Raw genomic sequence first — 26,528 nt, 5'->3', positions numbered from 1 at the left:
AGTGGGCCGCGCCCACTCCTGCTGGCTTCTTCCGCCTTGGGCCTCACCTTTTTCTCACATGACGTAGCCATGAGAGAAGGCCCTTTTTGTCCAAGTTGTGACAAGTACAACGATCCGTGGTAGAACCAGCTGTATCAGCCCAGCATCCAGGTTGCCTTTGCCTTGTCACCGTGTCACTTCTTCTATATCTTCTATGACCCTTTTCTTCATCAACTGCAGTTCGGGCATTATTCCTTTCCATCTCCTGCAGCCCCTCCTTCGCCATTCCCTCGACATCCTCCCCCCGCCATTTGGTTTAGAGTCCGTATCAATCAGCCAGGATGACGATTTTCATCGCTTCATTGTATGTCGACTATTCTCTCCTATTGTCTTCTATTGCGCTGACGTATCTGATCTGCCAGATTCCTGCCGTACACTGTGAATTTTCATGACAGCGAGTCTGAAGATCCCGCCGGCGCTCGAACGAGCCCTCCCGTATCGAACCCTCCATCCCAGGCTGTGACCCCAACACCAAATGCTGCCATCAGTTTGTTTGAACGACAGCATGGTGGTAGAAAGGCGGGTCTGACGCCTGGGGCTACCACTGATCATGAGCGAATCTTCACGTCGGACATTACAAAGGCTGAGCAGGAACCCTCAAGCTATCCATTTCCTGCTGTGCCGGATGATTCAAATCTTCTCACCGAAAGTGAAGCACATTCTCCCGCCTGGGGTGCCACCACTGCTCTGAACCAGCCCAGGGCTCGGCCGCCTATTTCACCCTCCCCTTCGATCCTTAAACATCAGGAGCCCACTGTCTCAGTTCTGGAGCCTATTCGCGAAAAGACACCATTGAAAGTCGAACCCTTCCGGTCGCATCCCCCGGACAAAGCCGAGGATCGCGGCCGCAAAACTTCGTTCTCGAAGGCGGAGTGGACGGTCGAAACAGCAGAGCAGGGTAACGGCGGGTTGCGTAATGCGGTGCGATCAGCAACGGATGCAGGCCAATTAGAAGACAAAGTGTGGGTTGGTACGCTGGGTATGCCCACGGATGCATTGTCACCTCACACCAAAGCTGCCATCGCCGAGAAGTTGGAGGATGAGTACGGATCGTTGACAGTCTATGTCAGCGACGGCGACTTTGACGGTCACTACACTCATTTCTGCAAGACAATCCTCTGGCCTGTGTTTCACTACCAGATCCCCGACAACCCGAAAAGCAAAGCATATGAAGACCATTCATGGATTTATTATGTCAAGACCAACCAGGCGTTCGCGGAGCGCATTGCGAAGAATTGGAAACGCGGCGATTCGATCTGGGTCCAAGACTACCACCTGCTCCTTGTTCCCGCGATGCTTCGGAAATTGCTCCCGGATGCACAAATCGGTTTCTTCCTGCATATAGCTTTCCCTTCCTCGGAAGTCTTCAGATGCTTGGCGCCTCGAAAAGAGCTTCTCGAGGGCATGTTGGGCGCTAACCTTATTGGGTTTCAGACTGATGAGTACTGCCGACATTTCCTTCAGACCTGTAGTCGCATCCTTTGCGTCGAGGCAACCAACGAGGGACTAGAGCTGGAGGATCGCTTTGTTAACGTGGGTACTTTTCCCATCGGTATTGATCCAACCTCCTGGGACAAGCGACGACAGGCGGCCGATGTGGAACAATGGGTGAAGACAATCTCTGAGAGATATGAAGGAAAACGTCTTATTGTTTCCCGTGACAAAATTGACTCAGTTCGCGGAATCAGGCAAAAACTTCTGAGCTACGAGCTCTTCCTAAACACGTACCCTGAATGGAGGGACAAGGCAAGTACATTGTTGGCAACCATATGCGCCTTTATGTGATTGCGCTGACCCTTCTGGACAGGTTGTTCTGATTCAAGTCGCGACGAGCACCACGGAACAGCCAGAGCTCGAAGCCATGATCTCAGACATCGCCATGCGGATCAACTCGATGCACTCAACGCTTGCTCATCAGCCACTGGTGTTCCTCAAACAAGACCTTGCTTTCCCACAATACCTGGCTTTGATCTCAGTGGCGGATGCCTTGATGATCACCAGTTTGCGTGAAGGAATGAATCTGACCAGTCACGAATTCGTGTATTGCCAAGATGGAAAATACGGAAACAAGAAGTACGGGTCTCTCATTCTGAGCGAGTTCACTGGAAGTGCGTCGGTTTTCGGCAACCACGCGCTGCTTGTCAATCCCTGGGACTACCGGCAATGTGCGGAGGCCATCCATACTGCACTGACCAGGAGCGAGGCGGAGCGTCAACGGGTGTGGGAGCAGCTCCGCCGAGCCGTCCTCCAGAACTCGACAGGAAACTGGGTGAAGTCCTTCAATGAGAAGTTGCAACGTGTCTGGAATGAACAGTCTTCGCGTGAGATCATGGCTGTTCCGCGCCTGCCAGTGAACAAAGTGGAGGAGATGTACCGCAAAGCTGCGCGCCGATTGATCATTGTGGACTACGAGGGTACTCTGGCTTCGTGGGGTTCTCCAAAGAGCATCATTGTCACGACTCCACAGCGAGCCATTACCACGTTGACGGATTTGACGGAGGACAGTAAGAATGTGGTTTATGTCATGAGCTCACGAATGCCCGAAGAGATGGAACGTCTGTTCCGACGAGTTCCTGGCCTCGGGCTCATCGCAGAGAACGGCTGCTTCGTGCGAGAGCCAAATACCGAAGAATGGCTCAAGTTGACCAACAAGGAGCGTACGGATGCCTGGAAGGAAGGCGTCAGTCAGATTCTCAGCTACTACCAGGAACGAGCGGAGGGCAGTTGGATCGAGAAACGCCACTGCTCCCTCGTGTTCCACTATGGCTCGGCAGAAGACCACGAAGCTGCCTCTCGGCTGGCATCTGAGTGTGCAGGTCATATCAACGATGCATGTGCCAGCCAGGGGGTACATGCTGTTCTCATTGACCGTGCACTCGTGGTAGGACCGGCAAATACGAACAAGGCCTCGGCGGCGGAGTTGGTATGGCGGGACTGCGTCAATGCGAGCCAAAAGGACGAGCAGATTGCCCGGCCGGACTTTTTGTTGGCCATCGGAGACGGTCGCGACGACGAGCCAGTGTTCCGGTGGGCTAACAAGCTGGAAAGTGCAAAAGCAGTTGGCTATGCGATGACAGTCACTCTGGGGTCTCGCAGCACGGAAGCCAAGGCCACTTTGACGCAGGGAGTGACTGGTAAGTAGTTTTGTCGTGCCAAACTAGGATCATAAGCGATGTAGAATGTCTCGCTGACTCCGACTGTTCACAGGTGTCCTTTCTTGCCTTGAGAGACTGGCAAATGCGTCACCAGCGCACTAAGTGCAGAGATTCTTCTTTTGATTCGATCGATCTACGAGGGTACGATGTAAATGGCTCAACATTTGGATGTATTGGGATAAATTAATTACACCGCAGCGTTGAAGATAAAAGAAGGTCAACGGGCGTAATGAAAGGAGTGTCTGGACACGGAACTTGAGGAGAATTTCCATTTGCAGAAAAAAAAAGAAAAGGAACATGTTCATGGAAGTCGAAGTCTCTTAGTTCGTAGTCTTTCCGGGCGACTGGTCAACTGGTCAACTGGTCAACTGGCCACCAACTGTAGCGGGTTAGTCAGCTTTCGGCTGTTATAGCTCCAAACATACGAAGAACCGAGGTCTGGTCAGACCATGATCCGAAGCGCATGGCCGACGTATTAATGTTGACAATCGACTGCGACATTAGCTACGTTCTCCGGCATGTCTCCAACCTTTCTTCCATTTCACAGGACTTTCGATTTCTCTGAACAGCTTGGCTGGCCTAATCTGACCTGATCTGTCAAGTGTCGAGTCTTCCAGCCGTACGACAACCCATCGCGATGACAGCCCCCGCAGCAAATCAGGCCTTTGAGGAGGCGATCAAAGTGACTCCTGTAAATACCCACCGGTACTCGGCCGTCTTGCGGGATGAATGGTGCATTGGTACTGGTGCGTCTCCTACATTTGCTTAACAGCTATTTGAGATCATTGCGAGTTGATTGACACCGTATAGTTCCCAACGGCGGATATACAACAGCTGTCCTCTACCGATTGGCAATCACACATTTCGCTCACACACATCCCAGGCGGTACGATGCCGCTGCCACTCCGATCTCTATGCAGCTTGTGTTTCTACGTCGCACGGCCGTCGGGCCGGCTGTGTTGGAGGTGCAGGATACGAAACTCGGGGCTCGAACCAGTACGATACATGTCGCGCTGTTGCAACCTAGCGAGAAGGGGAAGAAGAAGGCACAGACTGGGCCGTCAGCCTCGTCTGACGACGATGAGAATCTGGAAGTCAAGGTCGCGGGCTACATCACGGTGAGCCCCGCGACGGCTGAAGTGGGCGTCTCGGCGCCCTCGAACTGGACCTTGCTACCTGAGGCGATTCCCGGGTCGGGGCCCAAGGGTCGCGTGAACCTTGCAGCACTGCGGAAGACCGGTCGTGATGGGCAATGGGTTCGGCTGCTCGCACCTTTTCCCAAGTTCCGCCGGGCGTCGCAGCAGGTTGAACTGTACGGACCTGATCCGGCGCTTGGCAAGCCGCCGGTTGTCGACCAGTGGGCGCGGTTCCGGCCAGGTGGGAACACGGAGGCGCGGTGGACCAATGAAGCCGTGGCATTTCTGGCGGACATATTCCCGATGGCGCTGGATGGGTTCGACACCATGGGCAAGGCGACGAAGGAGGGAGACGATGCAGATAATGCTGCAGGGACGGAATCGGCGAAGGGGAAGCTGGCCAAGTACTGGTACCCGACCGTGACGCTGAACATCGACTTCAAGAAGCGGTTACCGGCGAGCGGGGTGGAGTGGCTATATAGCCGAGTGCAGACCAGGTCGGTGCGGAACGGCCGGACCGATCTGGACGTGGTGGTTCTGGATGAGGAGGGGGACGTGGTCGCGCTGAGCACCCAAGTGGGATTGGTGGTGGACGCCAGCCGAAATATCGGGCAGCGGAAGTCGAAGATGTAGGCGAGGTTTCCCTGCATCGTTCCCCCTCTGTCCGTAGACCACTAAATCTACGCATGAATGTCTTTTGTATGTGCATATATGTCTCTATACGGAGTATATACATTAGAAATAGAATATGGAGCGGAGATGATGGTCACAACGAAGGAGCAGCTTGTATCCAAAACGCCATCGCATCGGTCACCACTGTCTTCTTTTTAGCCCATTCCAAATGATCCCCGCGACCGCGGCTGTTGTTCTCGTCGCTTTCTTCCTGCACCGCCTGCGCACGCACCCAGTACTTCCTTCCGACTCGAGCCACGACTTTCGCGCGGACGACGACCAGGCCAGGCACACGGAGGGGTTTCTTGTAGCGGACGTCCAGCTGCGCTGTGTAGATGGCACCCCGAGGATGGTCCCCAGAGGCGGGAGCATGCATGGCGACGGCCAAGGACATGGCCTCGTCAAGCAGCGTGGCCACGACGCCGCCATGAGCGGTGGACGGATGGCCACTCACACCCGGCGTTGCCAGATCCACCATCATGATGATATCCGGAGGAATTGGGGAAGGCGCCGACGACGGGGTTGCGGTGGGACTGGGCCAGACGGGAACCTCTTGCGGGGGAGGGAGGAGGTTGCGCCGGCGGAGAGTCAGACAGTGCGGGATTGTGGAGGATGTGGCCAGTGTGCCGGCGAAGAAGCCATCTTCGCCTGTGTGTGCCTTGGGGAGTCGGGACCAGGTGCGGATGGGATAGTAGTCTGGGGAGTTGAGGAGGGAGTTGGACCACCCAATGGCGCGAAAGGGATCAAGCAGTGCAGGATCGGCCGTGGGTTCGCTCATGTAGGAAGTGGGCGGAGGAGCGGAGGGAGGGTGGTCTTTTTCGGCCATTTTGACAGAGATTGACTGTATCGAGGAGAGAGATAATTGAGGGTACGATGGAATAGAAGACAGAAAATGTACACAGAAAAGTGCCTGTTCAATGTGTCCAACAGCAGCAACGAACCTCGGCTAGAGTTCGGATGAAGAACCATAACGCCGATTTATCATCGTCAATTGTACAGTTTCTGTTGAGTGGTCAGTGGCTGGATAGATGATCATCTGTCAAGGTATGAGACCTGAGCAGAATATCGTAATTGACTCGATATCGAMCTTCATAGGTAAGGTAGTCGACTGAATGTGCTAAATGTCCTACGTACCACTCGTAGGTACCTTACTATGTAGCGGGTACGTTCTCTGTTTGGGAATGTTATCTCCGAGATTGACACAAGTCTAGTGACGAGGACAAGGAGAATAATGAGATCTATTATACCGTGTGCTCCGTAGTATTATTATTTACTCTATGGACAGGATAGTCAATGATTCTGATACTATCTATCTGCTACAGGCTAATTACTGGATAGTGACTACCTGCGGTGTCCTGCCCCAGGGATACATTCAGGTACCCAACGTCGTCTGAGCACATGGGCAACAACGGCATTCTTCTGTCTTTGGATGGTATGATACGACTCCGATCCAGTAGTATTATTCCTCTAATGATACTTCTATTCCTTGTGCCACCGGTCCTGAATAATGAAAACAATAACAACAACAATGATAATAATAACGGCTGATGATGAATGTTGAGTTACACTAGGTACCTCCTGGCTACGTCTAAAGTGCCAGTGGTTCCTTGATTTCGACTGTACTCTGTACTCGGCAGGTATCTCCGTACCCTCCGTAGAGTCCGATGAATAATCGATTGGCTATCAACAAATAAAATGGGTTCAGTGATTTAGGTAGTAGACTAGGTTACGTAGTGGATACTTACTATGTCCTTGCTAGTTGCTAGTTTGGTAGTGCCTGACTGGAAGCTCCTCGCAATGTTATTATCCATCAGTATCATCACTCGTGGACCAATTCTTCACCTAAATGAAGGATTGATTGATAATGAATCCTACTATTTCAAGTCCGACAGTCAGGGGACCAGTCAAGAGGAAAGAAGAGTGTTAATAATAGGTAGTAGACAAGACCATGGACTGGCTAGGACTGTACCAAGGTATCTCCCTTAGTCTGCAACTAACCTCTACACAGTACTACCCAAGTCCAAGTCCAAGGCCCAAGTCTTAAACTAAGATCCTTGGTTGAATTCGAATAATTACCGTTTTTGACAAGAATTGACGCTAAACTGGCATTCCTGATCCTCGATAGGTCCTTTCCTTCTAATACAAAATAATCTAAGACTTGTTTGTTGGAGAGAGAACTGAACTTTCCCTCTTGTTTATTTCCCTCTTCCTCCTCCTCCTCCTCCTCCTCTTCTTCCACCTTTCTCCCTTCTCTTCCCTCCCTCTTCTCTCTCCATCGTCGTCGTCGTCGTCATTAGCAATAATAGTCTCATCCGATTAGGATTATTTGCATCCTCAATAACCTTATCAATTGACTGTCGATCTTCTCACATAATCAACGATCTTCACTTTCTCCACCATGCGCTCCATCGCCATTGTCTTGTCCACGTTGGTAGCTGCCGCTGCTGCTAACAACAATTACACTTTCCCCGCGGGCTTCAACCTCGCCCAGGTTAGCTCTACTGACAAAGGTTCGTTACTGAGGTCGCTCGTCACCCTAAGTGGTCAATTGACTAACATGGAGACGATTCATAGCTGCTTGGTGTCTCGCTGAGCGGAACTCTTGCCCGAGTATCTGTGGTGGAATCGCCGACAGCAATTCATGTGATGCCGTATGTTTCGAACTTGAAAAGCCACCGTTCTCAATCCTCACCAAACTAATGCGATAATGGACAGGCCACTCTTCAATTCTCTTGCGTTTGCAGCAACGGTACCGAGGCCGATGTGTCCCCGTACATGCAGACCATCCCCTTCTTTGTCTGCCAGGAAACCTACAAGCAGTGCATCGCTGCCTCCTCGACTCAGGATCAGGATGAAAAGTGTACGACTGCCCAGAAAGAGTGCGGCACACTGAACGCGACGGCCTCTTCTACCTCCTCATCGACCACTACCTCTTCCGCTATTTCCACCGCCACGCAGAGCGCGACCGGAAACCAGGCTGAGTCGACTGCCACGGCCACCACTACTACTAGTAGCAGTGCTACCGCTCATGCCAGCAATGCTGCCGTTCGGCTGGTCGGAGAGCACGCCACTGGTGTGATGGCGACCGTGCTCTTCTTTGCGGCTCGTCTCCTGCTGTAAATGGGGTGGTGTGCCAACTTTGCGACCATGACCATACTTATCACATCCGTTTGAGTATGCGACCATGGGGCGCACAAGACAACCACGGAGATTGAATAATCGACCGTCGACTTCTCTGTCTAATGCCTGTTCCCTCTTTTGGGCACCTTTTTGTTCGAACACTTGACTCTGCACTGCAATCGCAATATTCCCCCGCGTTCATGTCTCGTAATTGAGCCATTTGTGATATTATGATCCTGTATGCACTATACGCTTTTCATGACTGTCCTTAATCGGAGCCTGCAAATACCTGTTGGCGCTTAGGAATTGACTAATTCCGGGTACGACCCGATCAATTACTTGATGCGCTGGTAGCTCCTGAACTTTTAACCATAGCGATGATGCCCTTGGACCACAATCCGGCTTGTAGAGTGATAAGTACTCTGGACTGCTCTCTCTGCGGCGAACTGTGCAAGTGGTGATGGGCCTGAGTCTGCAAAATTTTGCTTCTCGAAAAAATTGCTGAATCGTCACGGAAACAATATGTAAATCGATGATAAGGATGAATTTATTTAAAGAAATACGTCTGTGGTTGGGCTGAATCAGTTCGGTCCACCTCTAGACGTCTCTTTGTCAGGTGTTTTCTCCAACCAAAAAGGGCCAATTCGCCAAGAGTTTCGCCCACACTGAAATTTCGCCCTTCCCGGCATCATCGAACTTATCGAATATCGATAGCCTCTTGGGACTCTCTCCGCCCCTCTCTTCTTTTTCTTTTCTAGACCTTTTCTCTCTTCTCTCTCTCCCCTTCCCTCCCTCCCCTATCTACGCCCATTATGCCCGCTCCTACCAGCACCCTCCTGATCGAGGGTACCTTCACCGAACTCGCCGATGAGTTCGCCCAGTACATTGACGCCCTCCGCAAGAACGAGGGCGCCAGCCTCCAATCCGAAATCGCTCCCCTCATTGAGCCTCTTCGCCAGCAAGAACAGTCGGAGGAGGAGCCCGATCGCAAACAGCGCGATGAAGTGCTGAAGAAGTTGGTGGGTGCCGCGGCCGTGTTGAACGCGGCTCCAGAGAAGGGTGAGTTTGTGTGGGCGGGTTGCTATAGATGAATCCCGGGGGATCGAGACAAGATGAAGGAGCTGAGAAAGGCTGACCTTTGCAATCTTGCAACTAGAAATCATTTCCGCCTACAACCTCCTCGTGCACTTGGTGCACCAGGCCTCCAACCCGGATATGTTCCTCTCCCGCATTTGCACCTATCTTGCCAAACCTATCACTACCTCGCCTCAGTTTGGCCCCACGCTCGCAATCTCCATTCTGACCACCATCTTCAACACTCTCACGCCCACGGACTCCAGCCGCTTCCACGTTCTCCTGGCCATCGTCGCCGTCATTCGCCAGTCCGGCTCTTCGTACGCCTTCGAGGCTCTGAAGCCCCAGCTGGCCGCTCAGCTGCCCACCTGGTTGTCGGCCTGGGAGTTGGATGATGAGGATGCTCAGAAGCTGCACCTTGCCGTTGCTGATGCCGCTCAGGCTTCGGGCGATCTTGAATTGGCACAGACTCATGTGGTGCAGGCCCTGCAGACGATCCCCGCCAACGAGGCCTCCAGCAAGGAAGCGCGCGACCTGGCCGTCCGTGCCTTGACCTCCGCCCTTAAGAGCCCCGGCGTTTTCGATTTCACTTCGTTGACCGCCGCCGATGCCATCCAGGCTCTTCGCTCCAGCGACAGCACCCTTTTCGAATTGCTGGAGATCTTCACCGCCGACACTCTGGACGCCTACGAGGATTTCGTCGCGGCCACCCCTCTCGACTCCATCTCTGGCGGTGTTCTGGCCGATGGCGCCGAGGCTCTGCAGACCAAGATGCGCCTGTTGACCCTGGCTTCGCTTGCGGCTTCGACTCCCTCTCGCTCCCTCCCCTATGCTACCATCGCCTCGGCGCTGCGCGTGCCCGTTGAAGATGTGGAGAAGTGGGTTATCGACACTATTCGGGCTGGTCTGGTTGAGGGCAAGCTGTCTCAGCTGCGTTCCGAGTTCCTGGTGCACCGAGCCACATACCGTGTATTCGGTGAGAAGCAGTGGGCGGAGGTGCAGGGCCGTCTGATGGTCTGGCGCCGCAGTCTGGAGAGTGTGCTGGGTGTTCTCCGCACCGAGCGGGAGCGCTATATCCGGGAGAGCATGCAGGCCGCGGCTGAGGAAGCCGGTCAGGGCAAGTCGGGCGAGAAAGGAGCCAAGGGCGGTGACCGGAGACGTAACCCCCAGCAACAACAGCAGTCGCAACCCTCACAACCACAGCAGGCTCGGGAGGTTGAGTTGGTTGGAGGTGCTGAATAGATTACTTGCTGAGGGGAACGAGGATTGCAGCGAGGCAGGAGAAAGCAATAGACTTTGTCGCCACAAGATGAAAAAAAGATGAAAAGTAATGATTGGGGTGTCCTTTGCTTTATTTACTTGTCTTGTTCATGTGAACCAGGAGACCCCTTCTTTTTGTTCGAATTTCCCGTCCGTTTCTCTTATTTCCATTTTCACAATGTTCATATGGTAGCTACTTCTGTTGTTTAGAGACGGGAAGGCCTGGACGCATGTTAGTAGTTAGGAATGGGCCAGATCAATCAATCACGAATCATGTCTTGTTCATCCTTTCTGGTAATATGTTGGAGACAGAAATTGTATATCCTTTGGCTCTAGTATGACAGGTTAAGACACTGGACGCTTTGTTTCTGACAAGGTGGACTAAATGGGATATGTCTATATAAACACAAACGCGAATTCTCTTTCAAATAAACAAACGGACATATATTCAATCCGACGGGGAAGATGCAGGAAGATCGGAAACAATTGGCGGTCAAATGCCGAAGTCAACATAGTTCCATCAGATGGGCTGGACACCCTTCTTCTCGAGTCCCTCCCTGATTCTGACATACACTTCATCGACCGTCCCCGTAGCGGAGACAGACAAGACCTTCTGCTGCTCCTCGAAAGCCCGTACGACCGGCATACTGGTCTCAACAAACACGCGGAACCGCTTGCGGATCGACTCGGCATTGTCGTCGTCACGCCCCGAAGTCTCCCCACGCTTGAGCAGCCGCTTCTCCATCACCTCCTCAGGGCAGTCCAGGAACAGAGTCATTTCCGACGGGCAGACGGTATCCTCGAAGAACACGGCTTGGTCGAGCTTGCGCGGGAACCCATCGATCAGGAACCGGGCCTTCTTCTTCCCGCCATCAGCGGTAGAGCCCGCACCCGCCGCCAACGCATCCGCCATGGCGTTCGACAGGAGCGCCACAGTGATCTCCATGGGCACGATCTTGCCCTCTCTGATGTAGGTGCGGATGAGGTCGCCGTACTGGCTTCCCTCGCGGACCTGTTCCGCGCGCAGCAGATCACCTGCGGACAGATGGATGAAACCGTAGTCGCGGACCAGGTTGGCGGACTGCGTGCCCTTGCCGCTGCCCGGTCCACCTAGCAGGAAAACGACGGTGACATCCTGTGGAGAGAAGCGAGGGGTGGTGTTCGTCGAGGCCTGAGGAGGGGCGGGTTGTGTAGGAGGGACGGCTGGGGGATTCTGTGTGTTGGCCATGTTTTATTTTGCTTGTTATTGAGGTGGTGGGTGTTTTTATTGATTGGATTGCGGCTTGCGGACGCCTGTGCGCGATTTCACCAATAGGATGTAGGAACCGGTGCCAATGGCGAAGATAGTCACGAAGGGGAGGATTTTGAATTGAGAGCGGCTGTATTGAGACCCTGAAGAGGAGGAGGAGGAGGACGGAGAGGAAGATGGGGAAGAAGAGTCAGGTTTAGAAGAGGAGGAGGAGGAGGAATAGGGGCGGCGGTGATGCTGCAGCTGTCGGTGGTTGTGGTTGTGGTGGGGTCCCGGTGATGATCTCACGGGATGCAATATCGGCGGCAATTGAGCTCGAGTAGAGAGGCGGGAGGATCGCAGGGCTCCAGAAGAAAAAGACATTCCTTTGGGAATAGAATTGAAACTGGACTTGGTTCTAAGTAACAACCTGAGCTGGGGAGGCCGATGAAGAAGAGCAGTGAGAGCCTTTTCTGTGATGGGACGGAAAAATGAGTTCTAATAATAACAGCACGTAGATGGCGGACAGAAAAATCAGGCATGCCACAGTCCAGAAGTGGCTTAGCGTGATATTTGTATACTTCTTCAGAGCAGCGGTCCCTCTGACTGAATACTGATCGACGACAACACAATCAGCTTGCTTTGAGCTGACAATAATAGCGATACTACTTTGAGATAAACGCATCAATTGGTTGATAAACAGACAATCAAATAGTCATGGAGTTGTGCAATGTTCAGCAACTATTGACAGACTATTCAGTCTATTCTGCACTGGCCGACTAGGAAGAGGAAAATAAGGGAGTCAGGAGCAGTGAATGATTTAGATCTCATCATTTTGTGAGATGTGTGCTATAGTATTTTAGATTCAATTGAACTTGATCGTGGGTATGCTCTCTGTTAAAGCTTGGTTTCCTCAAGGCACCTCAACTCCTCCTTCCTCCTTCTCTCTCTCTCTCTCTCTCTCTCTACCTCTACATACATACACACTCTCTCAACATACCACGCTTCACCCTCTGTGTATCAGCGATTCATTATCTTGCCATGGCAAAACCAAAACAGCAAAATAGAGGTCAGCAAGGAGGCCGGGGATTCAGATTCGGCCGAGGAAGAGACGGTAGATCCAACAAACCCAACTTGGATTCACACGTTCCTGAAGACAGCAACTCCCGCTTTCCAGCAGAGAGCTCCGAACCTAGTGTCAGTTGGACTTCCACCTCAGTCTAAGCAAGCTAAGACGCACTGACGGTAATCTAGGCATCCCGTGGCAGAGGCGGATACAGAAACGTTCCCTCCGGAGGACGAAAGCACGATCTTAATGTCAGTCCTCTTGCTCTTCTGACTTGATTGAGCGTAACCCAGCTGACAAAAGGATACCCAATAGAAATCTGGGAATTTGCAGAACCCACGGATTGCGTCCACGGGGAATGTGAAAGTCTCTGTACCCGATGGCCTCACCAGCAAGGCGAGTAATGCCTTTTCGAATGCTTACCAGACCGGCAGTCCAAACCGTGATGGAAAATACTTCGTCAAAGGTGAGAATCCACTTTTACCAAGCCTTTGGAAGTGAACAGACCGTCTCTAACAACTACCTAGCATACCCTGGTTCTTCGTCAAAGCTTAAGCCAGAGGAAGACCGTGTCCTTTCCCCTCGGTCTCTGCAATTCGGTCCCACAAAGAAGAGCTTCTACCAAGGCCCAGGTAGGGATGCACCTGCCATGGTGAGAAACACTCTACCCGCTAAACCTTCGGCATTTCAGCGTCTTCCTGGTGAGCTACGTTGGAGGATCTATGAACTCGTATTTGACGTTCACCGAGTCGAAGTCCTGCGTTCGCGGGACAAGAACCCAGAAAACAACATCAAGCGAGTTCATTACCGCCTCTACCATCGCCAGCTGCGACCTCGCGATCCAAAAACACATGTCGCACCCCCAAGTGAAGGACGTTTTACTTGTCCTCCCCTCCCCATCGCGCTTCTGATCACATGTCGCAGCATCTATCGTGATACACTGTGCTTGTTCTACTCCAGGACGCAGTTCATTTTCAACACGACTCGCACCGTAATGCGCTTTTTGAAGGTCACCAACAAAGAAGCTCAAATGGCGATCCAGCACATCGAGCTCAATCATACCATGTACAGCGAGCCTGCGCTGCTGAATTTCCGATGGTACAAGTGCATGAGCGACATGGCGTGGTACAATGCCTGCGATGACCTGACTGTCTACTGCAAGTCGCTGCGTGTCCTTCATATCGATATGAAAATTCGAGACTGGCCCATCAGTCTTCAGGTTGGAGAGCGGTGGTCCTTGCCGCTGCTTGCCTTTGCGCGCTATGGACCACGACTCGACTGGGTCGATATTCGACTTCACATGGGCAGCTTCAAACAGGACCAGCTTGAGAAAGTCGCTCGGGAGATTGAGGAACAGATTATGGATCCAACAGCTTTTCAGATTCGCGAAGATGAACGACTGGCGAGGGAGTTGGCGGGGCCTGTCAAAGCCAAGGTTTTAAGACTTATGTTCTAGTTTGTTTGGTACCTGTTCACGGCGTGAAGCACTGGGGTTGATATGAGGAGCGGGAGGAGGGTCGAGCCAATGGAGGAATGGGCAAATTGAGACAGAAATGGTTGGAATTTGCAGAAGGATCAGTCGTACGTCGGCATCAGTAGATGTTTCAGGCAAGTAGATAGTCTCTTTTTAACAAAAGTTCAGGTATATGATTCTACCAAGTATGTATAAGGAAACGCGATGATGATCGATATGTACATGAGCCATGATTATAGGCAAGCGTAACAAAGGAGGATGATGGATAAAGTGGCCGTCAAGATCGAGGTCACCACAATGCATCTGTGGGATTCGCAACTCTCGAGTATGCAACCTCCTTTATTTGCTCCCATGAGGTGCAAGATCGTCTGTGGGTTGAGCCTCATCGGATGGGACTGTGTGGTATGCCTGCATACGACGTCGCCGGATGAATAAGTAAATGCCAGTCATGAGCCCGCTCATGGAGCATGCAATCAAAACAAAAATCAGGAGCTCCCCAACCCCTTGGATAAGCTCATACGCTTGGTTTACAGCTTTGGCTGCTTCCTTGACCGTGCTGTAAGAATCCGCAACGTCGTCTTCGTCGGACAGCTTCGAACTGTACAGCAACGAAGGGTCGTCGGGTGTGGGCTTCTCCTCGCCCTCGAAACCCGCCAGTCGCCAATTGTCTGGTGTAGTGGTGCGATGAATGGCAGAAGTACCCAGCACGTTCCCGTCCTTATCCACTGCTTCCACGGAGACCCAGTCCAGGTATCCGTCAGCGATGTACATAGTTTCAAAGTCGATCTTGGTGGTATTGCCGACCAAGACGGGGATTCCGTTCCGCTCCTTGCGGGCATAGAAATTCCACGTGGCAATGTCTGTCGCTCCGTTCCAGCTGACGTGGAAGATAGTCGTGAGGTCTGTCTCATCTGTACCGTACACTGTCGAGACCACGTCCGGGGGCGTCAGAGGACGGCCCTCGAAGGGGAATTTGTACGACCGGTAAGTAGAGAAGCGAGTTGATGCAAAGCTGGCCTGCATGAGGACTTTGCCATCGGGCGAGTGCTCGCTTTGGTAGCCTCGCTCACTCCAGCCAACGAAGACGTTGCCATTTGGCAAGCGCTGAACGCTCCCACGGAGCCGTGTGAGACCTCCATCTGGGCGGTTGTAACGGTCGAGCAGTCGTGCTGTCATGGGGGATGCACTGGTATCCACCTGCACAAAGAGAGCAGCGGAATGGTCTTCGTCTTGCCCGCCTTCATCCGAAGCGTTGTTCAAGAATGAAATAGTTGTATGCGTTCCATTTGACTCGACAAACCGGACATGGTGCTGCTTAGAGAACGTGAAATCCTGCTCAAAGTCCGAAAATTTTCCCCCAAGTCTCCAGAGAATGTGTCCGTCTTGTCCGGAAATGAGGTAGATTGTGTTTGTGAACCGTGCGGACAGGATATAGTCACCGGCCGCGTTCTTATCCACGGCGTTGACATGGACGTAATCCCAGCCAGGCTGGGCAGACGGCGAATCCCAGGGATTCACTTGTACAGACTCATGAATGGGGATGTGGCCGACAGAGCTCCATTCATAGAGTACAGCCCCGGTAGCTAAATCCAATTCCACGAAACCACCTGTCATCACCCAGCCATGTTCATCCGGTCGTCCCAGATCTCCAAGATCCATGTACTCAGGACGGTATAGACAAGCTAGGGCTGTCTTTCCGCCGTCGAGGATGTTGAATTCGTGCATATTGAATGATGAAAGATCATTTGTCACTCCAACGGCATATTCTGGCTCGTAATGCTCATCAAGGACATATCCTAGTCCCTTTTCCCTGCCATCATCGTGATACGCATGCTGCAGGATAAACGAGAGATGAGGTCGATCATCGATGTTGTGCACTGCCTTGAAATCGAAGATATTTCGATTGCCAAACATGCATGAACCAGCCCAGATCAGGGTCTGACCAGAATTAGACTCGTGAGTTGGGTCCATGCTTCACGTCCTTGAGAGACACATACCCCATCTGCGTCATAGATATACGGTCCGACTTGGCATGGCTTCCACTGCTTGCTGGGAGCCTCTGGGTCAATCGCGCCATATGGCGCGACGAACCAGTACCCCGGGCTTACAGCTTCACGATCGTAGTAAGCAACATCGTATCTTAGCGCTCTAACTTCGGGAAGCTTAATCGTGTCAGTCCAAGATCATTCAGCTCGTTATTGGAGGACATACCGTAACAAAGGACATCAAATCATCGTCAGAATCGGCAACCCCATTGCGGAAGAGAAGTAGAAACAAGACCCAGAAAAACATCATGCTCAAGGAGTGGCTGGGAGGAAATCTCCGTGAAAAAGACAGCAGGTGAGAATAAGAAGCAAAGGAAAGGATATTAGGTCTCGAGGGAACGCCAGAGCAGATTGAAGAGACTACAGTAGTGTACAGAGTAAATTTCCAGGAGCACTAAAGCACTCCGTGGTGGAGAAGTTGGGCGACATGATTTACGTTAGAGTCACATACGATCATCCACATCGGTGCAAGTTTTCCTGTGCTCCGTAGGAACTCAGGAGCAGACAAAGCGTAGGTGCCTACTCCTGCAACCACGCAAGATCTGGTATGGGATTTGGCAATCAAAGGAAGCGGACATTCTTGGCGACGTTGGGGGCAGTGGAGCAGATTGCGAACTTCGCGGTTTGAGAACCAAACAGTGATGGCTGAGTTCTGCGATTGACGTATGCTTACTCGTGTACAGTGGCCCATAACGCATTGGCAGCCTCAACAATTAGTCCAGTCCGGTCGAAAACTGCACGGCCTGCGTCGTGATACTGCCCATTCTCGGTCCCCTTTTCTGTCACAGCTGAAACCCGATCGGGGAGGATAATTCTTCATCACTAGTAGCCAGATTGGACTGAGACACAAAAGACCAAGCGATTTCGATCCTCTGTGCCTCCCTACAACAGTCATACCTAACAGTCATCTTGGCGTCTCGAGCGGAATTGAGGAACCGCAGCCATCGGAAATTTCGAAAGAAAGTCTATCAGCGTCAATAATGGCAGTTGTCAAGCTTTACGGGCGGTTACCCGCAGATTATCCAGTCTATTGGACGGTAAATCATTGATGGACGTGGCCATGCTCCACTGTCCACAGAGCTTGGTGGCCTTGGCTTTTGGCCTTAGCCTTTTGCCCGTCCGCTGATCTCTCGAGGTTCCAGTCCAGTACTGCTTCATCAACTCATATCTATGTCAGGCGAAGTGGATCAGGCAATCCACCGAGGCTCTACCTAGGATGTGGAACCATTCATACGTTGCTCATCTGTTTTGAGTTCTTCGAAGCGAAAGCATTGCGTCGCCCGTCTCTAGTTGAGGGAGCACCACGTGACAGCTCCTTCGGAAATGGACTCGGTACGGAGTGACTCCTCTCACTGATCACTGCTATCTGTACTCGGCTTCATGTCCTATATTATTAGTCCTGATCAGGCAATTCGCCCCGACAGCAGACTCGATTCGGACTGTCAAGACCCGCCCATGAATTGACGTTAGTTATCCAAATTTTTATTTACATAAGCTATTCACAAAAAATGCAGGGCCACGGCCTCGGGCTCAACAAAATCCCTAACATGATGTCTATCCACACCAAAAACCTCGCTGAGGGCATCAACCTACTTCGCACGACTGCGACTACCCGCTATTCCGCCCCTCAATGAGCGTAGCTCGCAATGGCTGGCTCTCCAAAGGTTTTGGGTCTATACGCAAGAACTTCTGCTAATCCGATAAGCAGCAATCCTTCTGTGCCTAGCAAATCATCTAAGCCAAGCTGGGGTGGTAGCACACGCCCGCACACCACGTCAAGATCCAGCCGTGATGGATCGCCCGGGCCATCATGGGTTAGCGCATCAACCGCTAACGCCCATGCGAGTGGGTTGTACAAGACACCCTCATGAGTGTAAACCCCTCCTGCAGGCTTGCCACCGCAGATGGTTTGTAGGTGGTTATTAGATACACCGACAGCCCGTGAGTCTGAAAGGATGGCGGACGCCTGACTGCCGCTCATGGGCTGTACGATCTCATCGAATGTGGAATAGATCGTGGTTGTGGGAACATATGCAGAGTCCCCTCCGTCGCCTCGCAGAGTTCTGATAAACTCTGTGTTCCACCCCTGCTGCCACAGTGCGGGAGTGCAGGCAAGCGCTTCTAGCCACGGGCACACAAGTGACCTCACGACCGTCCCGTGGAAATCAGGGCTGATGGCGATGAAATCATCGACCACTTTTCTCGTGGATGGCCAGTACTTCAGTGCCCATTGAGTATCCAGTCCACCTTGGGACCATGAAACAACCGCGACGTTGGATTCTGAAATGGCCGAAATATAATTGATTGCATAAGCGACGTATTCAGAGTTGATCTGAATGTCATTCAACGAGGCCTGAGGGATATTGAGCCAAACCACGTCGGCATCTGTGGCGCTTCCCAACTTGCCGAAGTTGAAGTAATAGGTTGTCCCAGCGGGTGTAGCAGTTCCCGGAACCAGAATCACTGGCTTCTTTCCATTCTTGCCATAGCCGAAGGAGGTGGGGATATGAATCGCTGCCCGCAGTGCATTTTCTGCAACTGAGTAATGTGCATCTCCTGGAGCTTTGGTCGGGTAAATGACTTGGTTCTTCGGACTTGGGTTCCGGTTGCGGATCGAGTTGAGATCTAAGTTGAGGTAACCATTCAAGAAAGAGAGAATGTCGGCCGGTATCAATCCCACCGCGAGGATTTCTCGCGCCATTTTCAAGAAATCAGGAGTGCCATCTGCAAAGATGGATTGAATTTTGTCGAATGCTCCCTGCACAGACTCATCGTCCTTGGTCGTGCGACTGTTCTCAGTCTCGTCGATCTTTGACACAATTAAGGAGACAGTGCTCTGAGCCTCGCTTTTGATTGAAGAATCATTGGCAGCAGTAGATAGAGTCGAAACAAGACTTGAATCCGAAGCGGATGGGACGGCACCGCGAGGAAGGGCTGCACCAGAAACCAAGGGACTAAAGATTGCCCTGTACAGGACGGCTGCCTTCAGGAAGGAACTCCACCTCATCTTGATTCGGCTGCCGCTGAGTGGAAACGCCTTGAGACGGTAACCAGCTTGACTGAGGCATCTCCGGGGGGGGAGGGCAGCAGGCAATTTATCTTCCGTTTTCTCTAGAAAAGAAGTATACGGGCTGCCTCCCCCTCTCTGAAATGCCTCGGCCTCCCAGTCATATTTCGAATTTTAGTTTCAATATTGAGACTTCTCTTCTTGATGGTGGCTGATCCTTCGCGGTCTAACAGGTGTGCGTGACCACTCCATTGACCAATTCCACGACCTTACGGGGCGCGGGAGAGCGTCAGGCCATGCTGAGCAAAAGGGCCAGGGGAAAGAGGCCAATGGTAAGATCGTCGGTCAGATGAAGTTCCGTTGCTCCTTGTCTTACGCTCAAGGTCGGTTGGCCCAAGTGGATCTTCGCGGCAGACCCGGGGCCTCTGTTAGGGCATCAGGACGAAGAATTGTCCCTCGCCAAGATACAAGCCAAGGGCAGGATCCCGAAGTCAACCTACTACACTTTGGCTTGGGTCCTTCCACTCCATGAAGAATCCGATATTAATGAACAGTTCGATTCTTCTTCGGACGATTCGAACGAGGCACTGATTCACTCACATGTGATCAGCGCTCTTAGCTGGGGGAATGCCGGGGTTTCTTCAGCCTTTGCGGCATTGGCAGTTAGCACTTCCCCACATTTGAGGGGAACCCACCCCGTATTGCTGACGATGCTCACAGCTCATCAGGCAACAACTCTCCAGCCCCTGCTATAATCGATAGTTAGTGCTATATTGATTTGTCAGTACTGAATACCAGCAAAGAAAGCATGAGCTTCTGGAACGATTGGCAAAGTTCAGAGCTGTTAACCTAGGTTGATTGTGATCAGATCATCCTACGGCGATCTCCAGAATGCTCCGGGAAGCTCGATGTCGCATGTAAGCTTAATCTAGCTTGACTGTTGGAATGAAGCGTACGCAGCAGAATATTCATACATTCTTATGTCGCTTCTTGGTTCGTTGTTTTGATGTATCGTCTGCCAAATATGATGGCCATACTTGCACTCTGCGCAGCAAACTGGAAGAAGAGTAACCCGATGGATAATAAACAGGTGGGGAAGCGATCAAGGATGTAACTCGGAGCATATAACAAGGGAAGGTAAGTCCCGTCATAGGCAGCAAGATATGCTCAAGGACAGACGATATTTGTCCTGCCAACTTGCGGAAAAGTGGGTTGCGAGCGTGCGCAGATGGCGGAGGCATCATCCGGTCTTCTCCAACGTGCTGGGATTGTGGGCAACCCGATGTCCATGTTGATCGGTGAAGATAGCCTTTGAGTGTTAGCATTTACGTCGTTGACTCTAAGACGATGTATTAGGGGTAGTCGAGGCGGAATCGCATCGTTCCGTACTTTAGGGGGATTCGCGACGTTCTCCTCATCTGCTTCAGCTTGATCCCTCACAATCTTTTCGACCTAGAGGAATTCTTCTATTAAAATTGATCAAGGAGGCAAGCGTAGAGGAAGATCGACGTACCTCTCCTTCATGAGATCCGCCCCGATAGCGGGTATAGACATAGTCACCCTCATTGATAGTCTCGCCCTTTTTGTCTTTAACTCGCTCGGACGACATATTTTTGACTCAATCTGACGACTAGAAAATCTGAGTTTTGATAATTGTTAAGGAATTGATGATGCATCAAAGAACTGGGAAGATATACGAAGTGGTTGATATACAATAAACTCCTGATGCTCCGCTGCTGTAATTCTGATGTCATTTCAATACACCCATGGCCACATCCTCACATTATCCTCCATGTGGAGCTGTCAACAAGACAGACGAAGAGATCTTTGTATGGCTTCTGTTGAGGTTCAACATCTATCACAGCACTTGTCGACAGCTACCTTAGGCCTCTAGCGATCTATGGAGGACGAACTACTTCAGACGCGGGTACTTCATTGGAGCAGAAAGACGCGAATAGCACCCCAGATCAAGATTCTGTTGCTGAATATGATTTTCTAGGTAGAAGAAGGCTTGAAGATTGTAATAGCAGTCTCGAATTTCTATGGTCAAGATCAGTCAAATCATTGAAATGACGGACGCTAAGAGACTAGGCATATTTGGCATCAAAAGGCAGCATCAGGACTGTGCATAATATGAGATTCCATTGGATGACTATTTTTCTGGGGGCATGTCATAGGTATATACACTAATGCAGTCATGGGCCGAAAAGGAGGTCCATCAGGCCAGATCAGAATCACTGACGTGTCTCACAATGTTGCACTCAAGTTTAGGGCCCATACATAGCATAGTTGCAATTGAAACCAAATTTAGCACATAGCATTGTAAATGCGCACGTGCTGGTTTCTGAATGAAGCATTGTCCTTAGCTGAGCAATTATTGCCTGTCTTGCACGTTGCCATCGATTCATGTTTCAGGATATGCGAGTGCTTAAAGTGATCAATGTCTGTCGATTATCTAGAGGATATCGGCCTGGTCAACCTACGTCTAATGGTCCCTAAGTTTGCGTCGTATATTGCTCTCTGGAGTACGTTCGGGCAAGTATTTTTCATCGGCTGTTGTAGATACCTCTCTAAGGGCATTGAGATCCCACAGTCCACCAAGTCTCTATGAGCAACGTCTGACCACATTGATCTTCATTTATAAAGAAGGTCGAGTCTCAGTATTATCGAATCCATATTAACCGGTAATGTTGGTTATCTCCAGACTATAGCTTACGGGCCTTCCCCGGTCCACGTGGTGAGATGTCACACTAGGCAGAGATTAGTATTTATTACGAGATCCGAGGGCTGTCTGATCCTTCGAGAAAGGCTCAATGAAAACAAACCAATGACAGCTAAGAATGCAAGTAGTTAGAAGGTGGCGCCCAAGCATTGGAGAGGTCAACATCTTTGCGCATTCGAGATTTCGAGGACGTGCGGAATCATCAGTCTACGTCTACGCAATCAACCTACGGGGTGTGGCGACAAAGAGCGTTGTACAAGCCGTCTTAACTTGATAAGGTGCGGATGTTTCAAACGATTGGGATCACTACATGATAAGTTGATAATCTTCCGTACCCAGATTGCTCGTTGTTCCTAGCGTTCGGCAATGACAACATGTAGTACAAACAGCACTACACCACATTGAGACACTATCCTTGATGGGGAGGTGAGAGTATATCAGTAAGCGAGCAGTATTTACCTATGTAATCAGTATATGTTGCAGGCAAGTAGTATGCCTAGCATCCTGAACCATACCTTCACAGTGACACTACCTGCATAGCCTATCTACCGTGCCTTGGCAGAGTACGTCGCTTTGGAATGTAGGGTCATACTAGTTCAGAGATCCTCCAAATCAAGGACCACGAAGCATAGTAATGCACATGGAGGGCACTGAAGAAGAACCTAACAACAAAGTATCATTTATATAGCATTATGATGACCAAATAGAAACGGTCTGAAGATCCTGACACAATTCATAGTCATCGCTATGCAATTTGGGTTGATGGAGCTGCCAGTGTAACAGTTTCGGCGGTTATGATTAGAGACTGCCGACTACCACCGTTGCACCATCAAGTGTCACACATACCACAATATGCGGACCTACTGACCAGCCCCCATAAAGGAGCCCGTCTAGAAGAAGCCACCATGAGGAATGCTCCTGAGCAAATAATCAACATTCAACAGTGTATGTCTCTCTCTGATCGTAGACAATACGGCGGATTTTGTCTTAGATATTCAATTGTTTTCTGCAGACGACGGAGAGATTTCAAGCAGTGAAATGAAGACTGTGACACGGTACTGAAACGGTCATGACAAAACTGAAACACCTGGTGGACTGGTTACGTATGGAGCCTCGAGAATGTAACTCTGATGGCGATCACCACATCAGCCTACAACTACTTAGGTACCTTTGGTTCACTATTATTTTATTTAGCATCTACTACCGATCTCAGTGGAGTATGCTGAAGTAGTCTGCTCGTCGTAGCGTATTGCACGTATAGATTACCATGATCTGGAAGATAGGTAGTACTTAGTAGTGAACCTGTAGTAGCATGTCCTTCCTTAGTTCTATTTATGTTTAGGTCGTGCAGACAAGGTCAACCTTCTGAACACATTGAGCATATCTTGATTTCAGCCAAATTTTAGAAAATTAATATTGGGCATAAGGAAGCCAAGAGATCGACCACGCTACTAGGTGATATCCTTGTAGTACTCCGTACCTTGACGGACTGCTAGTTAAACACCACTAACTCCTTCATCTACTTGCCATCAAGGTATATGGAAATACACGGTGGTTTACTCCGTGCCCCTGAAGGGGATTTGGATCATCTGGTCGTCTCTCTMGAATCAAGTTAGTTTATTACTGCCCAGGGAACCTAAGTAAGGTAGCAGATGATGGCAGGTAATTACGATACCATACTACCATATCTGACAGGCTGAGGGCCCAAATGGGCACCGTTATGTTGCACTCTCCCAAAACAAAATCATAATCTGGTAGTATCTATCACGGTATCGCCATCCCATTATTTTTGCTTTCCCTATTTCCGTTTTTCTCTTCTTTTTCTAAGTTTACATTGCTTCTTTTTGGATTCATGCTCGAGATCATCTATCTTCATCCTTTTTTTTTGCCTCGCTCCCTTGCAGTTGTTATCGTTGCTTCAAGTAGTTCCCTTTACTCCTCCCTCCCCCTTGTGACAATCTCTTCTGGAATGGACACGCGTTGATCCATGCTCCAACCATCTATAGTCCCCGTCACCCTCCATTGACTACGACTGACGACTGTTACTACGGTACTATTCCATAATATAATAATAATACTACTCTACACTCACAACGGACCCTGACCTGAAACTAACCTTGCTTGCTACGACCTCTACAACAACAATCTCACCACCACCATCAAGTTGACGGCCTTCGTGCAACTACAGCAGCATTGAACTTTTCTTTTTTCCCGCCTGGCACCGTTCTGTGGAGAGTCTTGTCCATCTCTGTTGATTTGATTGTCTCTATTCTTCCGTTACTTGGGCATATTCTCTACCTTACTCTCCATCTCACCTCGCCGCTCGACACCTGCAAGGAAAGAAGGTGGCTCCACATTGCCAGTCGAACAAGGATCTAACTTGACACTTTCGTTGGTGTCACCTTCGTTCTTCATACATGCTACTGGGCTCCTTTGTCAGGAAGGAACCAGGTCTTTCGTTGGCAACCTTCACTTTCTCGTTGACGCACTCGTTCTGAAGCTGAGCTGTCAACTTTCCAACCACCATCGGCCTCGGTGGGCTTCAGTGGCTCTATTATCTGCTCTTCTGCTCACCCCATACTTTGCCCGAGCCTTCAGATGCATCGTTGTATAAATCGGTATCAGCCCCGTCTTGTCTTCCACTATTAAACATCGTCCCGTCTGTTATCCTTCTGCAGACTTGGCTGTACGTATTGTCGCTTTTGTTGGCCTCCTTAGGTAAACTGCTAGCGTACCATCGTTGCCGCTCCAGCCATGACAGCCCCTCTAGTCAAAGTCCTGCACAGGATGCAGGAGCTCTTCTCCAACATTGTCGCTGCATTAGAGGCAATGATCTTGTTCCCTTCCTTGTTCCGGGATCCCTCGCGTAAGCGGCGGAAGKCTTTTCATGGCGCCTACTGGCGACGTCGGACGCTCGACGATTTTGCCGAAGAAGTCGACCGCCTCTTCACTGCACCATTGTCTTTGCGCAACATGATTATCATGTCAGAAAAGATCCGAGAACAATTCAAGTCCTGCCTACAGTCCAGCCCGGTGTGCATGTTGCCATCGTACAATCATGCCCTGCCGTCAGGAACTGAGAAAGGGACGTATCTGGCTTTGGATGTTGGGGGATCGACATTCCGGGTTGCCTTGATTGAATTAGGAGGCGCAGGAGCAATGAAGATTCTTCAAGAGTCATTATCTCCAATCGACAACGATGTGAAGCTGTTGGAAGGCACCTTGTTCTTTGATTGGATGGCCGAGAAGATTGAGTCAATGCTAAGTGCGGTGGGTGCTGAGTATGGTCGAGAAGCCATGCCTCTCGCAATGGGATTGTCATGGTCTTTTCCGATTGAGCAGACATCCATCAGCAGTGGGCTAGTGATTCATATGGGAAAAGGTTTCTTGTGTTCCAACGGCACGCTTGGACAGGAGTTGGGGGATTTGATCGTCCAGTCGTGCCGGAGACGCAACCTCAACGTACKCGTCGACGCAATAGTGAATGACAGTTCCGCAGCGCTTCTTTCGCGAGCGTACGTCGACCCTAAAACGCGCATGTCTCTAATCCTCGGAACTGGCACCAATGTTGCGATTCACTTTCCAGTGCACGAGATAGGTTTAACGAAGTTTGGCACCAGACCGCCAGGCTGGTTCGATTATGCCAAGCATGTGATTATCAACAGTGAGCTGAGCATGTTTGGTGGTGGAGTTTTGCCCATGACCCGATGGGATGACATCCTCAACCGGACTCACCTACGGCCCGATTACCAGCCATTGGAGTACATGGTTACTGGACGCTACCTGGGTGAAATTGTCCGACTCATCCTCGCAGAGGCGGTCGAAACTGCGAACCTGTTTGGAGGCGAGCTTCCTCATTCCATGCGGGACCCTTACTCGTTCGATACCAGCATTGTTGCATTCCTCGAAGCAGACACGTCACCATCACTGGTCCCTTCAGCAGCTCTCCTCCAGAAAGAGCATACGTTCCCGGCGTCTCCATCCGTCGAAGACCTGCGTTTCTTGAGACGAATTTGTCAGATCGTATCGAAACGCGCGGCGGGTTATCTGGCGACCGCGATCCACAGTATGTGGTGCCTTCGCAATGATGCAGAATTCTCCAATCCGACAGAATCAAAAGCATCCTCTGTCAAGGATACTCAAGAAATCACGATCGTAGAGAGCGAGGAAGACTCTCGGAATTTGTCAATCGCATGTGATGGTAGTGTCATCAACAAGTATCCCGGCTTCAGAGATCGCTGCCAGGACTACCTCAACCAGCTCACCCAGCAAACTAATTCGTCGCAGGGATCGTTAGATCCTGCTACGAGTCCTTATATTCGTCTGGAACTAGCGCCAGAGAGTGCTATCTTGGGCGCTGCAGTTGCAGTTGCTGTGGCTGTGGCGGATCAGAAGTAAGAATAAAAAATTCTTACTTTTGTGGAGACCAACACTCGATGTTGTCTCTTTACCCTCCATATGAGACGTGTCTTCCATGCTCTTGATCTCTTTTCCCATTGCCTTTCAACTTGCATTAACGGTGTTTTGCGT

At 50.8% G+C, this 26,528-nt stretch overlaps 11 protein-coding genes across 11 annotated transcripts; 6 read left to right on the top strand and 5 right to left on the bottom strand.

The window, feature by feature from the left end:
• Nucleotides 1–320: 320 nt before the first annotated feature.
• On the top strand, nucleotides 321–3,296 carry Asppvi_010525 (putative alpha,alpha-trehalose phosphate synthase subunit TPS3; the record flags this gene model as incomplete). Its single annotated transcript, XM_043306369.1, has 4 exons — nucleotides 321–343; nucleotides 402–1,785; nucleotides 1,847–3,173; nucleotides 3,247–3,296. The coding sequence occupies 4 exons, from the start codon at nucleotides 321–323 to the stop codon at nucleotides 3,294–3,296; spliced, it is 2,784 nt and encodes a 927-aa protein (XP_043162304.1).
• Nucleotides 3,297–3,831: 535 nt separating this feature from the next.
• Nucleotides 3,832–4,963, top strand: Asppvi_010524 (thioesterase family protein; the record flags this gene model as incomplete). Its single annotated transcript, XM_043306368.1, has 2 exons — nucleotides 3,832–3,940; nucleotides 4,005–4,963. 2 exons carry the CDS (start codon nucleotides 3,832–3,834, stop codon nucleotides 4,961–4,963), a joined length of 1,068 nt encoding a protein of 355 aa, XP_043162303.1.
• A 133-nt stretch (nucleotides 4,964–5,096) lies between these two features.
• Nucleotides 5,097–5,828, bottom strand: Asppvi_010523 (PaaI family thioesterase; the record flags this gene model as incomplete). Its single annotated transcript, XM_043306367.1, has 1 exon — nucleotides 5,097–5,828. One exon carries the CDS (start codon nucleotides 5,826–5,828, stop codon nucleotides 5,097–5,099), a length of 732 nt encoding a protein of 243 aa, XP_043162302.1.
• Nucleotides 5,829–7,400: 1,572 nt separating this feature from the next.
• Nucleotides 7,401–8,122, top strand: Asppvi_010522 (uncharacterized protein; the record flags this gene model as incomplete). The annotated part of the gene is made up of 3 exons (XM_043306366.1): nucleotides 7,401–7,512; nucleotides 7,577–7,653; nucleotides 7,718–8,122. The coding sequence occupies 3 exons, from the start codon at nucleotides 7,401–7,403 to the stop codon at nucleotides 8,120–8,122; spliced, it is 594 nt and encodes a 197-aa protein (XP_043162301.1).
• Nucleotides 8,123–8,934: 812 nt separating this feature from the next.
• Asppvi_010521 (PCI domain protein) lies at nucleotides 8,935–10,438 on the top strand (the record flags this gene model as incomplete). Its single annotated transcript, XM_043306365.1, has 2 exons — nucleotides 8,935–9,181; nucleotides 9,279–10,438. 2 exons carry the CDS (start codon nucleotides 8,935–8,937, stop codon nucleotides 10,436–10,438), a joined length of 1,407 nt encoding a protein of 468 aa, XP_043162300.1.
• Nucleotides 10,439–10,976: 538 nt separating this feature from the next.
• Nucleotides 10,977–11,684, bottom strand: ura6 (uridylate kinase ura6; the record flags this gene model as incomplete). Its single annotated transcript, XM_043306364.1, has 1 exon — nucleotides 10,977–11,684. The coding sequence occupies one exon, from the start codon at nucleotides 11,682–11,684 to the stop codon at nucleotides 10,977–10,979; it is 708 nt and encodes a 235-aa protein (XP_043162299.1).
• Nucleotides 11,685–12,725: 1,041 nt separating this feature from the next.
• Nucleotides 12,726–14,206, top strand: Asppvi_010519 (uncharacterized protein; the record flags this gene model as incomplete). The annotated part of the gene is made up of 4 exons (XM_043306363.1): nucleotides 12,726–12,881; nucleotides 12,939–13,001; nucleotides 13,066–13,216; nucleotides 13,278–14,206. 4 exons carry the CDS (start codon nucleotides 12,726–12,728, stop codon nucleotides 14,204–14,206), a joined length of 1,299 nt encoding a protein of 432 aa, XP_043162298.1.
• A 357-nt stretch (nucleotides 14,207–14,563) lies between these two features.
• Nucleotides 14,564–16,516, bottom strand: Asppvi_010518 (uncharacterized protein; the record flags this gene model as incomplete). Its single annotated transcript, XM_043306362.1, has 3 exons — nucleotides 14,564–16,162; nucleotides 16,222–16,386; nucleotides 16,436–16,516. The coding sequence occupies 3 exons, from the start codon at nucleotides 16,514–16,516 to the stop codon at nucleotides 14,564–14,566; spliced, it is 1,845 nt and encodes a 614-aa protein (XP_043162297.1).
• Nucleotides 16,517–17,896: 1,380 nt separating this feature from the next.
• Nucleotides 17,897–19,276, bottom strand: Asppvi_010517 (putative lipase; the record flags this gene model as incomplete). The annotated part of the gene is made up of 1 exon (XM_043306361.1): nucleotides 17,897–19,276. The coding sequence occupies one exon, from the start codon at nucleotides 19,274–19,276 to the stop codon at nucleotides 17,897–17,899; it is 1,380 nt and encodes a 459-aa protein (XP_043162296.1).
• Nucleotides 19,277–20,516: 1,240 nt separating this feature from the next.
• Asppvi_010516 (DUF2945 domain-containing protein) lies at nucleotides 20,517–20,885 on the bottom strand (the record flags this gene model as incomplete). The annotated part of the gene is made up of 3 exons (XM_043306360.1): nucleotides 20,517–20,585; nucleotides 20,666–20,728; nucleotides 20,790–20,885. 3 exons carry the CDS (start codon nucleotides 20,883–20,885, stop codon nucleotides 20,517–20,519), a joined length of 228 nt encoding a protein of 75 aa, XP_043162295.1.
• Nucleotides 20,886–24,752: 3,867 nt separating this feature from the next.
• On the top strand, nucleotides 24,753–26,396 carry Asppvi_010515 (putative hexokinase; the record flags this gene model as incomplete). Its single annotated transcript, XM_043306359.1, has 1 exon — nucleotides 24,753–26,396. The coding sequence occupies one exon, from the start codon at nucleotides 24,753–24,755 to the stop codon at nucleotides 26,394–26,396; it is 1,644 nt and encodes a 547-aa protein (XP_043162294.1).
• Between the last annotated feature and the right edge of the window lie 132 nt (nucleotides 26,397–26,528).

This window comes from Aspergillus pseudoviridinutans (assembly GCF_018340605.1).
Source record: "Aspergillus pseudoviridinutans IFM 55266 DNA, scaffold_8, whole genome shotgun sequence".
NCBI classification, from domain to species: domain Eukaryota; kingdom Fungi; phylum Ascomycota; class Eurotiomycetes; order Eurotiales; family Aspergillaceae; genus Aspergillus; species Aspergillus pseudoviridinutans.
This window is presented reverse-complemented; position numbering and strand designations above follow the sequence as displayed.